The sequence below is a fragment of the Triplophysa dalaica genome, chromosome 22 (genome assembly GCF_015846415.1).
Source record: "Triplophysa dalaica isolate WHDGS20190420 chromosome 22, ASM1584641v1, whole genome shotgun sequence".
Taxonomy (NCBI): domain Eukaryota; kingdom Metazoa; phylum Chordata; class Actinopteri; order Cypriniformes; family Nemacheilidae; genus Triplophysa; species Triplophysa dalaica.
Window position 1 is genome coordinate 17,056,039 of NC_079563.1, and position 11,962 is coordinate 17,068,000.

At 39.7% G+C, this 11,962-nt stretch overlaps 1 protein-coding gene across 1 annotated transcript; it reads right to left on the minus strand.

Annotated features, from left to right (window-relative positions):
* Positions 1 to 681: 681 nt before the first annotated feature.
* LOC130412033 (kinesin-like protein KIF2A) lies at positions 682 to 11,588 on the minus strand. The gene is made up of 20 exons (XM_056737125.1): positions 11,319 to 11,588; positions 10,315 to 10,409; positions 9,362 to 9,490; positions 9,201 to 9,255; positions 9,084 to 9,118; positions 8,560 to 8,718; positions 8,321 to 8,416; positions 8,193 to 8,247; positions 7,949 to 8,111; positions 7,518 to 7,608; positions 7,359 to 7,422; positions 5,961 to 6,052; positions 5,730 to 5,872; positions 5,447 to 5,651; positions 5,250 to 5,360; positions 5,071 to 5,138; positions 2,958 to 3,105; positions 2,779 to 2,880; positions 2,330 to 2,465; positions 682 to 1,832 (listed from the first exon to the last, which is right to left on the minus strand). The coding sequence occupies exons 1-20, from the start codon at positions 11,377 to 11,379 to the stop codon at positions 1,747 to 1,749; spliced, it is 2,094 nt and encodes a 697-aa protein (XP_056593103.1). The 5' UTR covers positions 11,380 to 11,588; the 3' UTR covers positions 682 to 1,746.
* Positions 11,589 to 11,962: the final 374 nt, after the last annotated feature.

The window sequence follows — 11,962 nt, forward strand, 5'->3', positions numbered from 1 at the left end:
GGGTGAACTAGACAAGATTTTCTTGAGCTCCTCTTTATACCAAAGTGTTTTTTACAGCATCTATCTGGTTTACTTACTGGAGAAATGTGGACATTGCACTGTAAAAAACAACACCTTAATATACCAAATGTTCTCCCAACAAAAGTTAATAAAGAAAAAATGTAGGAGGTTTATTATTTTGTGTATACTGCATAAGAGTTTATGTTGGCATATTGTTAACAAAGATACTCAAGTGTTGGTCCAAAGAATTTCAAACTTTTCCCAACTTTACGTGTAATTGGATTAGTCTTGCATTTTGTTCAATTCTATGGTTTAAAAAAAAGCTTATTTGTGTGTTTTGCAGGTTTGTGTTTATGTTGCATGATCATTGTTGCTCCTAATGAAACAAACAAACATGAACTAACACAAACTGTTACTTAACCAATGTTTTATCTATTCCACAAAGTTTTTAATGACCCAATTTTATGTTCAGCCAACACATAAGTATTTGTCTGTCTTTTTATGCTGACAACTTTTGAATCAGCAAAGATCACTTAATATGCTGCTTTATGTTAAATTGACATTTTTTTTCAACGGCGCATAATTGCCACGATGCTATCTGTAGGTAAAGTTGACTTTAGTTGTCTCACTAAAACTGAATTCGTCGACTCATTCACTGCAATAAAAGAGCACAAATGAGTATTAAGTTGACAGATGATGGTTTATTTTCAAGGGTGTAATACACATGAGGAGAAAAGTGTCAGAAAAAAACACTGTTTTTTATAAATTCATTTTTAGAACAGACAGTAGCCTCAAGTTTATGACGACAAAATGTACAAAACACCATCAGGTAACAAAATCCCTCATTTCATCCTTTCAGAGCTCCACGTCAGCCATGACATACATGTGTAAGCATGTGGTATTTGTGGTACAGTTGTTGCAGTATGGCCAAACTGGAGGAAACATTTTATCAGGCAAATAACATGGAAAACTCTTTTCCTTTACAATCTTACGATTGTTAACTTGAATAAAATCAGAACTTAAATACAACGTTCAGGGATCGGTTCCTGCAGGTTTCAATAGAGATAATCCAACAATGTGTGTAGCAGCGTTTCTATTGGGATTAAAGATGCACAATACCTTTGAACTGTAATGTTTGTCTGTTTTTAACAATAAGGCCTTTATCAAATCAAAGTAAATGTTTTCTTTTCCAAACTTCAAAGATTTCACTGTATATTATGCTATTTGAATGCGAAATCATGGAATTGTAAACAATTGAATTTAAATAAGAATGCGTTTTTAAATGAGTGAAGCTGAAAGAGTGTTTTAGTTTATATGAATGACCTTTTATATCAGTTGGCATCCATACAGCAGTCAAAATGTCTCTATCGCCACGTCTCTAATGGTTAATATATCTGCGTCTGTTTCTCCATTGGGATAGAGATTCAGATTAAAACACAAGCAGCAGCTATATACATCTGAGAAGCATTTTCATTTTGAATGATGTTCATGAAATATTTACAAACGCACACAGTCAAGGGTCAAGCTATGTTTATACATGCGTCAGATCACGGATCCCTCTCGTGACAATGAAAAACTGAGACGAACTGGATTTCGATACGATCACGATTAAAATGTGCTTTTCGTAGATGAAAGAAACAGTCACAACACTAAGAGTGAGTTATTCGTGTATGTACATCGGTATCTGACGGCAGAACACAGTGTTGTGATTGGTCATGAAGCACTCGTGCTGGTGATGCTGTAACGCTACAGCGCTCGCGGACGCTTGGGGTTAATCTGCTTACTGGCCTGTTCTTCTTCTTGAAGAGCCGAGCGGAAAGACTTCACTTTATCTGCCACGAAAACAAACACATTTTATTTTACATGTCTGTTAACATGGACATTGTGAGACTGACTAAATCAATATTTCTTAAAGTTTTCACTGGGATAAATTTTATAGACAAAGTTCAAAACATCGACAACAGCTTGATAGGATTGTGTCTGCTGTAACTATTGTATATGCGTCACGTTTATATCTGTACATTATCATGTCAATCTTAATCCCGTTGCACATTGAGTCCGAAATTTCCGCACGTTAAAAAATAAATACGACCTCATGTTGAATCACACTTACACATTGCCTCCATTCGTCAGGCATAAAAAATTCGGACCGGGTTCGATTTTCTGCATTTTCCACATCCGTGAAGCATTTTGAGTGGCTTTTTAAACAATTCAGCGTACAAACAAGAGCCAAACACGAAAACACGTATACAAAAATTTTGGACTGTATGTGCAAAGACCTTTACACCGTTTAACTACGCAATAAGAAGGTATTTGGGTACACGCTGACCTCTGAGCTCTGTAAAAACATCAATCTTTTGATCCAGAATTTGCTCGAGTTGAGTGGCGTACGACTCCGCGTCATAATCAACCTCCTCCGTCATTTCCAAAAGCACCTTCTCATCCTCCAGCCAGCGTATGGACTCCTGCCCGTCATCAAACCACCAAGAAACACAAAAACGTCACGTTGAAGTATCTACTGCAAACATCATATAACTACCAACAGTTTTTCCGTAACAACCTGCCAATGTCATGAATATAAATGCAAGACGATGTGACGCCAAACCATAATGTGGTAAAAATTATGCCACTTTAAAAACCATTGAAAAACCCAATAGATGCATTGTGGACTTACTCTAACGTTAACACCTGAAACCCTTCCAATCATTTTGTATCTACCTTGAACAAAAGATTACAATGAACAAAAAAATAAGTAGTAAGAAAGAGAGAATCCTGCACCTGAAACACGATTCGATGATCTTCTAGAACCTGCTCTTCCATCTCCACCAGCTGAGACACGACCTCATGAAAGGTGAAGAGTTGAGGAGACACCTCTTCCTCCTGCACACAACCATCAACAAACAATTGGAACTCATGTTAACATTTCTCCAAAGACGCGTGAGATGAAGTGTTCTTACGTTTTGCTCACAGAGGAGCTTGAGATCGTCTCTTTGAGGAGAGCTGCCCACCCCCCACTGTGCCTCCAGCACCTCCAGCTGATTGACCGAGTGTCCGCCGGGCCCGGTGTCCATCACCGCACTGGGGTCTATGGTCAACTCCTTCACCCTGCCACAAAAACATCACCTCAATTCACGATGTTCAGCGAGTGATGATGTGAACTATTCACGTGATGATGTCATGGCACACGGGCAGCCAGTGAACCAATGAAATGGCAGCGGGTCTGATACATGTTAACATTCGTGCATATTGACCGGCAATTGACGTCAGGACTATAAAGCGCAAGCAAACAAAAAACGGTTAAAATTGTGCAACGAAAAACACTTAAAGGAACATTTCATCCAAAAATGATGGTGGTTTTCATTTCTAAATGAATTACTCCTTCAAAACATGCCTGACATAAGTGGAATGAAGGCAGAATGATAAAAAATAGGACACAAACCAAATCACATGAAAGGACACATGCATATGCAGACGTCACGTGAACTGAAAGTGAATTGAATGGTTAGTGTGGATGATGAGGGAAAGAAAGAGGATTGATAAGCGCTCTGTCTGGATTTAGACAGGCTTGAATGTGGAAAAGGGTGAGACCTGCTGGGTGAGGTAGCAAAGTCATCATACTCATAGGAAGGAGAAAGTTCGGGGCGCCCGCCTCCCCCCTGAGAGAAGGGAATGTCAGAAGGACTTATCCCAAACTCCTTCACTCTGAAGACAGGACAACAGACGACCGATCAGAAAGACCATCAGTGAAATATGAACGTACATAGTTATTTTTACTTATTTGTAGTAAAACCATATCAACCACAAATTTACTACAGTCTAGACACAATAACACCAGTTTAACCATGATAAAAAAACAGGATAATACATTAAATAATGATCTGCCAAAAAACAAGGTTACTTCATTTAATAAATAATACATAATAAAACCAACTCGTATCATTTGACACATTTAAAAAGTACAAATGCAAACGATTTGGAGTCGAGAATGATGTGGACAGTGAAAACAACGTTCAAGAATTAATAGTTATGAAAGCGATAGTTCACCCCAAAAATGAACATTCTGACATCATTTGCTCAACCTCGTGTAATTTCATACCTGTATAAATTACTTGTTCTGAAGAACACAGAGAAGAATTTTTGGAAGAATCATTTACTGCCAAAGGAGGAAAAATGAAATGGTAGTCAAAGGCGGCCCAGAATTGTTTGTGTTTCTAAATTCTTCCAAATATCTCACTTGTGGATGATGACACAGAACTGAAAATTGCTAACATTCTTATAAATATATTTCAAAGTAATTTATATACAGGTATGAAATTACATGAGGGTAAGCAAATCATGTCAGATTCATTAAGATTAAAGATAAAATTACGTCCTGGTCAATAATCACATGCGAGCCAAATTGGATCATTTGATAGGATATTTATCCAAATGTTCAGAATATTAATCCAACTATTTTATAATGTTTTTCGTAATCCGAAAAACACAGGTAAAAACATTAGCATCGTTATATTTTTAACATGAATATGAAACATGAATTGTTTTCTTTGCAATACTCAAGATTTGCAAGAATTGCATATTTTGTGTTTTTTTGACCTGTTTGTCCTGCTCCGAATTTCTGTAAATAAATGATTTTCATTCTGAATTTAGGAGAAATATTATCACTAGTTTATAGGATGAAACAACCAATCAATTTATACCTACCAAGGTTATTTTAGTTTAATAAAATTAATATTTTGAAAATGCTCCTGTTCATTGAATCCAATAAAAAAATGATCTAATATTATTGGAAAAACTTAACTCAGGGATTTTTTTATGTTGCCTTTAAAATAGAAATTCATAAATCTTATATAGCAACATTAAAAATAATTATTAATTATTATTAATAACCAATTAATTATTAAATGACCAAAGCATATACCAAAATTGCTAAAACTTTAAAATATTAATAAAACTAAAATAAAACTGTAACCGTAAATTCAGAGAAACTGAAAATTACTTTTTCTACATTACAAAGAATAATTCTCCTCATAAATATTTTTTATTGAAACAGAGGTGTTAAGAATAAAGTACCTGTTTGCATATCTCAATGTGTTTAATGTGTTTTCACAGGATGCCATTCCAGGAGAGATCGTAGCGATCTATTCAAAGAAATGAATCTTTAGAACACAAACAGGTTTGCTTTAAACAGAAACGCTGAATGTTACATGTCACTGCATATATAGAATGTGGCGTCATAGTAAATCTCTCACCATACATGTTCTGGAATTCTCTCCGATGAAAGAGTCTCGTAAGACCTGCGTCAGTTTACTGGCTCTGAATGGAGTGTGTGGTTTGTTTCGACCCAAAGCTCGAATACACTCCTGTGAGACGAATAACAAACACACGTCAGAACACAGGTGTGTGCGATCACCACCCAAACACAAACCCATCATCATCATCATCAAACCTTCAGTGCCAGGAGACTTTTGTTGATCTCAGCGCCCTCGAGACGTGTCTGTCGGTCAGCGCTTGACGTGTCGGCTCCTCGCTCGTTTCCCGCCAGGTCGATGAGCGAGAACTTGCCGTGCATTTTTCCTCTCCGGCGAAGAATGATCTGAAACACGGCGTGACTGCGGGACGAGTGAGCGTTAGCCGACGTCTGTCCGGACGTCCTGAAATAAACACAGAGGAATCTGGGAATCTGATTCTGAGAACTAACTCCACAGACTGAGATCAGTTCAGTCTTTCACCTGCAGCTGTTCCCCATCTCAATGAGTTTGAGGACGTCTTCTGTACATTTAACCTCTCTCTCCTGTAATCCCACCACCTGAACCTGCTGTTTACCGTCTTCTAAAACACGCAGCTTCGCCTTCCTGTTCAGAAGGTCAAACACCTGCACACACACATTTGTTAAATGAATATTGTAAAATACATATTGTTTTCTGATTCATTGGTGTGGAAAACTGAACTTCTGGACTTGCCTTCCCGCTGTAAATCTCAAAGAACGTGGCATACACTTGAAGATCTAACTTCTTGTAGATGGGTTTTTTAAGCATGAGAAAAACATCCCGTGCTGCAACAAAGATGAGATATTTAAAATACACAACAATAGTATGACACTTGTTTCAAAACAGTCCCTCTTCGTGCCCCCTTTCCATAATTCTGTGATCACTAAATACAAAAATAGTGATTTTATTCAGATTCTTTATAATTCATCATTATTCAACATCATTCTGTCTTACAAGAAAGTTAACAAAATGTTAATCTTGTCAAGTATTTAATGTATGTTAACACAATCGGTCTTAAATAAACAAATTATTGGATCTACCACAAAATCAGTCATTAGTGAAATTCTAATACACTTACACACATGCACTCGAACACACAAACACATGCATGCACGTACCCACACATGCACTCGAAAACAAACATAAGGACGCACAGACACACGCATTCACACGTGTACACACGCATGCACAGACACACACACATGCACTCGAACACACAAACATACAGACGCACAGACACAGACACATGCACACAAACATAAGCACAGACACACGCATGCACTCGAACACACAAACATACGCACGCACAGACACACGCATGCACAGACACACACATGCACTCGAGCACACAAACATACGGATGCACAGACACACGCAAGCACACACATGCACTCGAACACACAAACATTAGCACGCACAGACAGACGCATGCACACGTGTACACACGCATGCACAGACACACACATGAACTCGAACACACAAACATACAGACGCACAGACACATGCACGAACATCTGCACACACATACACTCAAACACACAGACACACGCATGCATGGACCCGAACACACAAACATACGAATGCACAGACACACCATGAACACGTGCAAACACATGCACTTGAACACACAAACATACGAATGCACAGACACACCATGACACGTGCAAACACATATGCCTGAACACCGTGAACAAACATGCACTCGAACACACAAACATACGGACGCAGAGACAAATGCATGCACACGTGTACACACGCATGCAAAGTAACACATGCACTAACACAAACATACGCACGCATGCACTTGAACACACAAACATACGGACGCACAGACACACGCATGCACACACACGTGAACGAACATGCACTCGAACACACAAACATACGGACGCAGAGACAAATGCATGCACATGTGTACACACGCATGCACAGTAACACATGCACTAACACAAACATACGCACGCAAAGACACACGCATGCACTTGAACACACAATCTTACGGACGCACACACGTGAACACACGCATACACAGACACACACACACACAAATTATTGAGTGTATAAAATATCATCAGATGAATGAATGAGTACCTGCGAGTGCATAGATGCCTTTGGAGCAGTCCTGATTCTTCCCAGAAAAATCTCCGCCCATGGTCTGAAATGAGAGTGAATGGATTTTAATGCTGAATGTTCCTCTGGGAAACTCATCTACAGTATGTGTGATCATGTGACATCAGCTGTGATACGTACATGAGTTTTACCGCTGCCTGTCTGACCGTAAGCGAAGCAGGTGGCCATTCCTCTCTCAAATATTGTCTCCACCAGCGGCCGGGCGGTAAACCTGACACAAGATTAAAACAAACACATTTAAACATATTCTGCTATGCTTCTGGGAAACCATTATATTAATAACAAAAGCATGCGCTCAGCATTCTGGGAAATGGTTGCTCCTCCAAAACAAATCATATAAATAAAATATTTAAAGTCAGCACACCAAAGCTCCAAAAATATTATCTAATCTAAACATTTATTTAACAGACTTTAACAAAAGTGATATTTATTGGAGCTTTGGTGTGCCGACCTACCATAGATATATTGTAAATGATAATATTAACCAATGCTATCGCAGCCTACATTTTAAAATCCAATCCCGGTAACGGCACGGCAAGAAAATATCTGACCTGTAGACCATTTCATTGGTGGCGGTATCATCGAACGTGTAGTCAAAGCGGAACGTCTGGTTCTCTAAATATCGGGTTAAATCCACTTTCTGCTTGGGCTCGTGAACCATCACCACGTCTTTACTGGGGATGGTGATGACGTCCAGATCCTTCATCGTCATCTCTGAGTATAAACAAGAAAGATGAACCCGTGAATATTACACAAACAACACAAGAAATGAAATACATTTTATTTCACACTCACCCTTCTTGTTTATGGGTCGTGTCCGCACACACACACATATCCTGTGGTCCTCGATCTGAGAAAATATGTTTATTATTATTATAGTACAGTACAGTAACTGTATGACGTGTAGATGGATGTTTATTTACCAGGTCTGCAGTTGTCAGCGGTCTGTAATCTAAACTGGCTCTGAAGTCTCGGATCATGCACATGATTTCATAGTTAGGCGTTGTGGCTTCAACCTCCTGTAATAAACACTCCCCATGTTGAAATGACCAATCACACCAAATATACATCTAGAACACACCGCTTACATGATATCCCACAATGCACTGACCTTCACTGATTTCAAATAAGTGTTTATTGTGTGTGTGTTGGTGTCTCTCACTTGAGCTCTTTTCTCACGCAGCTCCTGCTGTTGTATTCGTCTCCTCTCTCTCTTTTCCTGTAGTTTCTCTACTTCCTTCACACAGTTGGACTTCCTGCGGGCTGAACGACAGAATGACAGGGGTCTGATGACAGCGTGTGTTTGAATGCTTTGTAACAACTTCAAACAAGAATTAATCCGATCTTCGTCACAGTTGTGTCTCATTGACTATTACACATCAGCTTTAACCCATCAGAGATTAAAATGGGCTTGTGTGAGAGCAACACACATCGGTTGTGTTTGGGTGACCGTCTCGATGCCGGCGGCAGGAGGCGTCATCTCGGAGTCGTGTTGGAGAACAACAATAATGCGGCTTTTGTTCTCGCGTGTCGGCCCTCGCGTGAGACCCTCACTACTGCAGTCTCACACTTTTAAGCTCATGTCTCTCAGGAAAAGCGTGAGAAGTGTTGTGTTACCGTTCTGTTGTTGTAGGGTCTGCTGTTGAATGGATGGAGGCGGAACAGCAGCGGAGGAGGAGGAGGAGCTTCGATCTGTTGACTCGGACGAGCTCGAGTTGTCCCTACATAAGATGAACAGAACACAGGTGTTGTGTGAGCATTTTACACATTTTCATCAAATTCCATCCTGATGTCGTATGGTACCTCGATTATCCCGGGCAGGCGTCTCATTTTTAGGCGGAGCGACTGTCTTGCGATTCTACAAGAGACAAATCCAGTAGAGTCATAAACGTGTCATTACAGCTACTGTAAGATCCCACAATGCATTGCAGTCCAGAAAGAGTTTTGAGTTGAAGGACACAGACCTTGTTCTGCGGGATCTTGTTGACTTTGATGGCGCTGGACGCAGGGGGAGGAGGAGTTTCTGGACTTTGTGCGATCTCCTCTTCAGGTGCCAGATCTGTGTTCAGTGCAAATGTGCTCTCCAAATCAATCTGTTCACACAGACACAGAGACTTTGATTCAGTACATAAATACACGCTATGAGATTCATTTTCTAGTGAGGTTTGCGTATCAGAGAGTAATCTCACATGCGAGTTTCAGAAGAGATCTGGAGCTGTGCTTACATTTGACAGGTATGCAAACCAAAATCTCAATATGAACACCGTTCTAAAGTGAACTTCAGTATTGGTCCGGTCTGCAGCATAACAGTCACAGACTTAAATCAGAAGATAAACTAAGATGTTAATAACGTCAGACAGTAAAGCTGCTTTGGGATAAATCTCTCTTTATCCTGACACATCACCATTATATCTCTGCGTCTCATAGGCGAATAACACAATTGTATTGTACAACTGTGGCAATGAATGCAACTTTTAGAGTTAGTTTGGTTAAAGTTCAATTCTATATATACTGTACTATTCTTGACAAGATTCTGTGCAACATAAATCAACCCAAATCTGGAAATTCTCCAGCTAAAATGTTATTGGGAAATATAAGTATTTCAATGATACGTGTCATTATTATACGTGTACACAGAGATGGGTAAGATCTGTTGACTTGAGCAATTCTTGTTAACTTACTAATCATTTGGGAAAGAAGAAAAAGCTCTTTTCGCGTTCTCAAGAAGAACCAGATTCTTGTTTTTCATCAGTTTGTCTTATTGTCTCTATATTCATAAAGACCGTATATGGCACAGACTGAGAGATTTGGGGAAAACCCAAACGTGGGTCACTCTGAATAAAGCTGATACCCTACGTACAAGTGATACCTAATGCAATAGCAAATAAAAGCGCCAGTTTGGCGGACACGCGTGTACCTCTTTTCCTTTTGTGTCTCCATTTTCAATCCATTCGACTGTCACACTGTCGTTGTCTTCATTGAGTGATGTCACCATGGCCTGATGGATTCTGCCTACAAGACATCATACAACCACATTACCACGTTTCAATATATCTGACAACTATTGCAACCTCTTTCCTATTGAAAACTGCGCCAGAACCCAAACGGTTAGTTTAGAAAAATCATTATAAATGTAAGAAAATAGCATATTCCACCAATATTGCATGCATAAGAGTCATGCCCCGAGACTCGACCCCTGACCTTTGACCGCTACAACCCATCACTCACGTCACTTGTAAATTGTTACCCATTAGTAGCAATAATAAAGTATGTTTTTGCACGTTTTGTACATATAGGTTGTATTTATTTTGCATCATAACTGCTTACAGTGAATGCAGTTTGGCCTGATAAAATCCCACTTCTCTCGATTGTATGATTTTAAAGTGATAGGATGAGAATTAAGTCACTTAAAATCTTGTGCAAACGTTTATTTTAAAGTCATTTCCACACGATGTCTCAGGGCGTCTTCCTCAGGCTGGATGCTAACACTGCGATTTTACGATTCCTACTACGGCCACGGCTAAGCTCATTAATATGGACTCGTCGTCCTCCACCATTGGCTGAAATATTTACAGCGCTACGCCAGCCGGCTCATCTGGCGAATCCCAACGGTGCCTGATGAATATTAATGAGCTTACGCCCCAACACGGTAACCAAGCAACGTCGGGATAACCTACCTAATATTCATGAGCCCAGTTTGCGCCATAGTGCGATTCGTAAATACGCTAACGGCTCATGCAGATACACGTTCACGCATAATATGCACCAAATCTGCAAGTGTGTACTTATATCGAGTCTCTTCTGTCGTTTGCATTTTATCTTAATTTATTCGGACGCGCTGTTAAGCGGGTTGACGCGGTCAAACAAAGATGATGCGCCGACAAACTGCCTATAAAAGAGCCGCTGTCGGGCGTGACTCACCATCACTCCGCTTGATTTCCACATAAATGCCTATCTGGATCTTCCCGAACACAGCTGCCATGGCCTCATGTGTGAGCCAGTATCCGCGCGGATGTATTTGAGCGGGTTTAACGGGAGAAATTGATCATCGGCGGCAGGAACCGGGAGGAGGTCAGGAGGGAGAGAGGATGAGTGCGCATGCGCAATGCGCTCACACGCCCATCAGCAGGATATCACATCAGCCTCTTTTGTCTGGTTGCGGCGGACACAAATCTGTTCATTTTATTCACCGTCCACAACACTTTTTAAAAATGTTTTTTTTTAGATTCAGCTCAATTCTGAGGGGTTTTAAATAAAGATTTTTTTAAAATATTTCCGATTTCTTAGAATTTAATTTCGTAATGAAATAAGCTCCTATTTGGATTCGATTCATAACCAAAACACAAAATATGAATAAAAAAATATTAGCTATGAATAAATCTTTACGGTTATCGAATGCACGTTTGCAGAAATGAACACGCGGGGGCAGCAAAGGCTTGTTTTGATGACGTCAGGTGAAAGATTCAGTATGTGTCTTATTATCTACTGTCTTTTTGGAAATGACTGAGAACTTAAGTAAACTACATTTGTGTGAGCAATCATTAAAAAATCTTATATTAGATAGA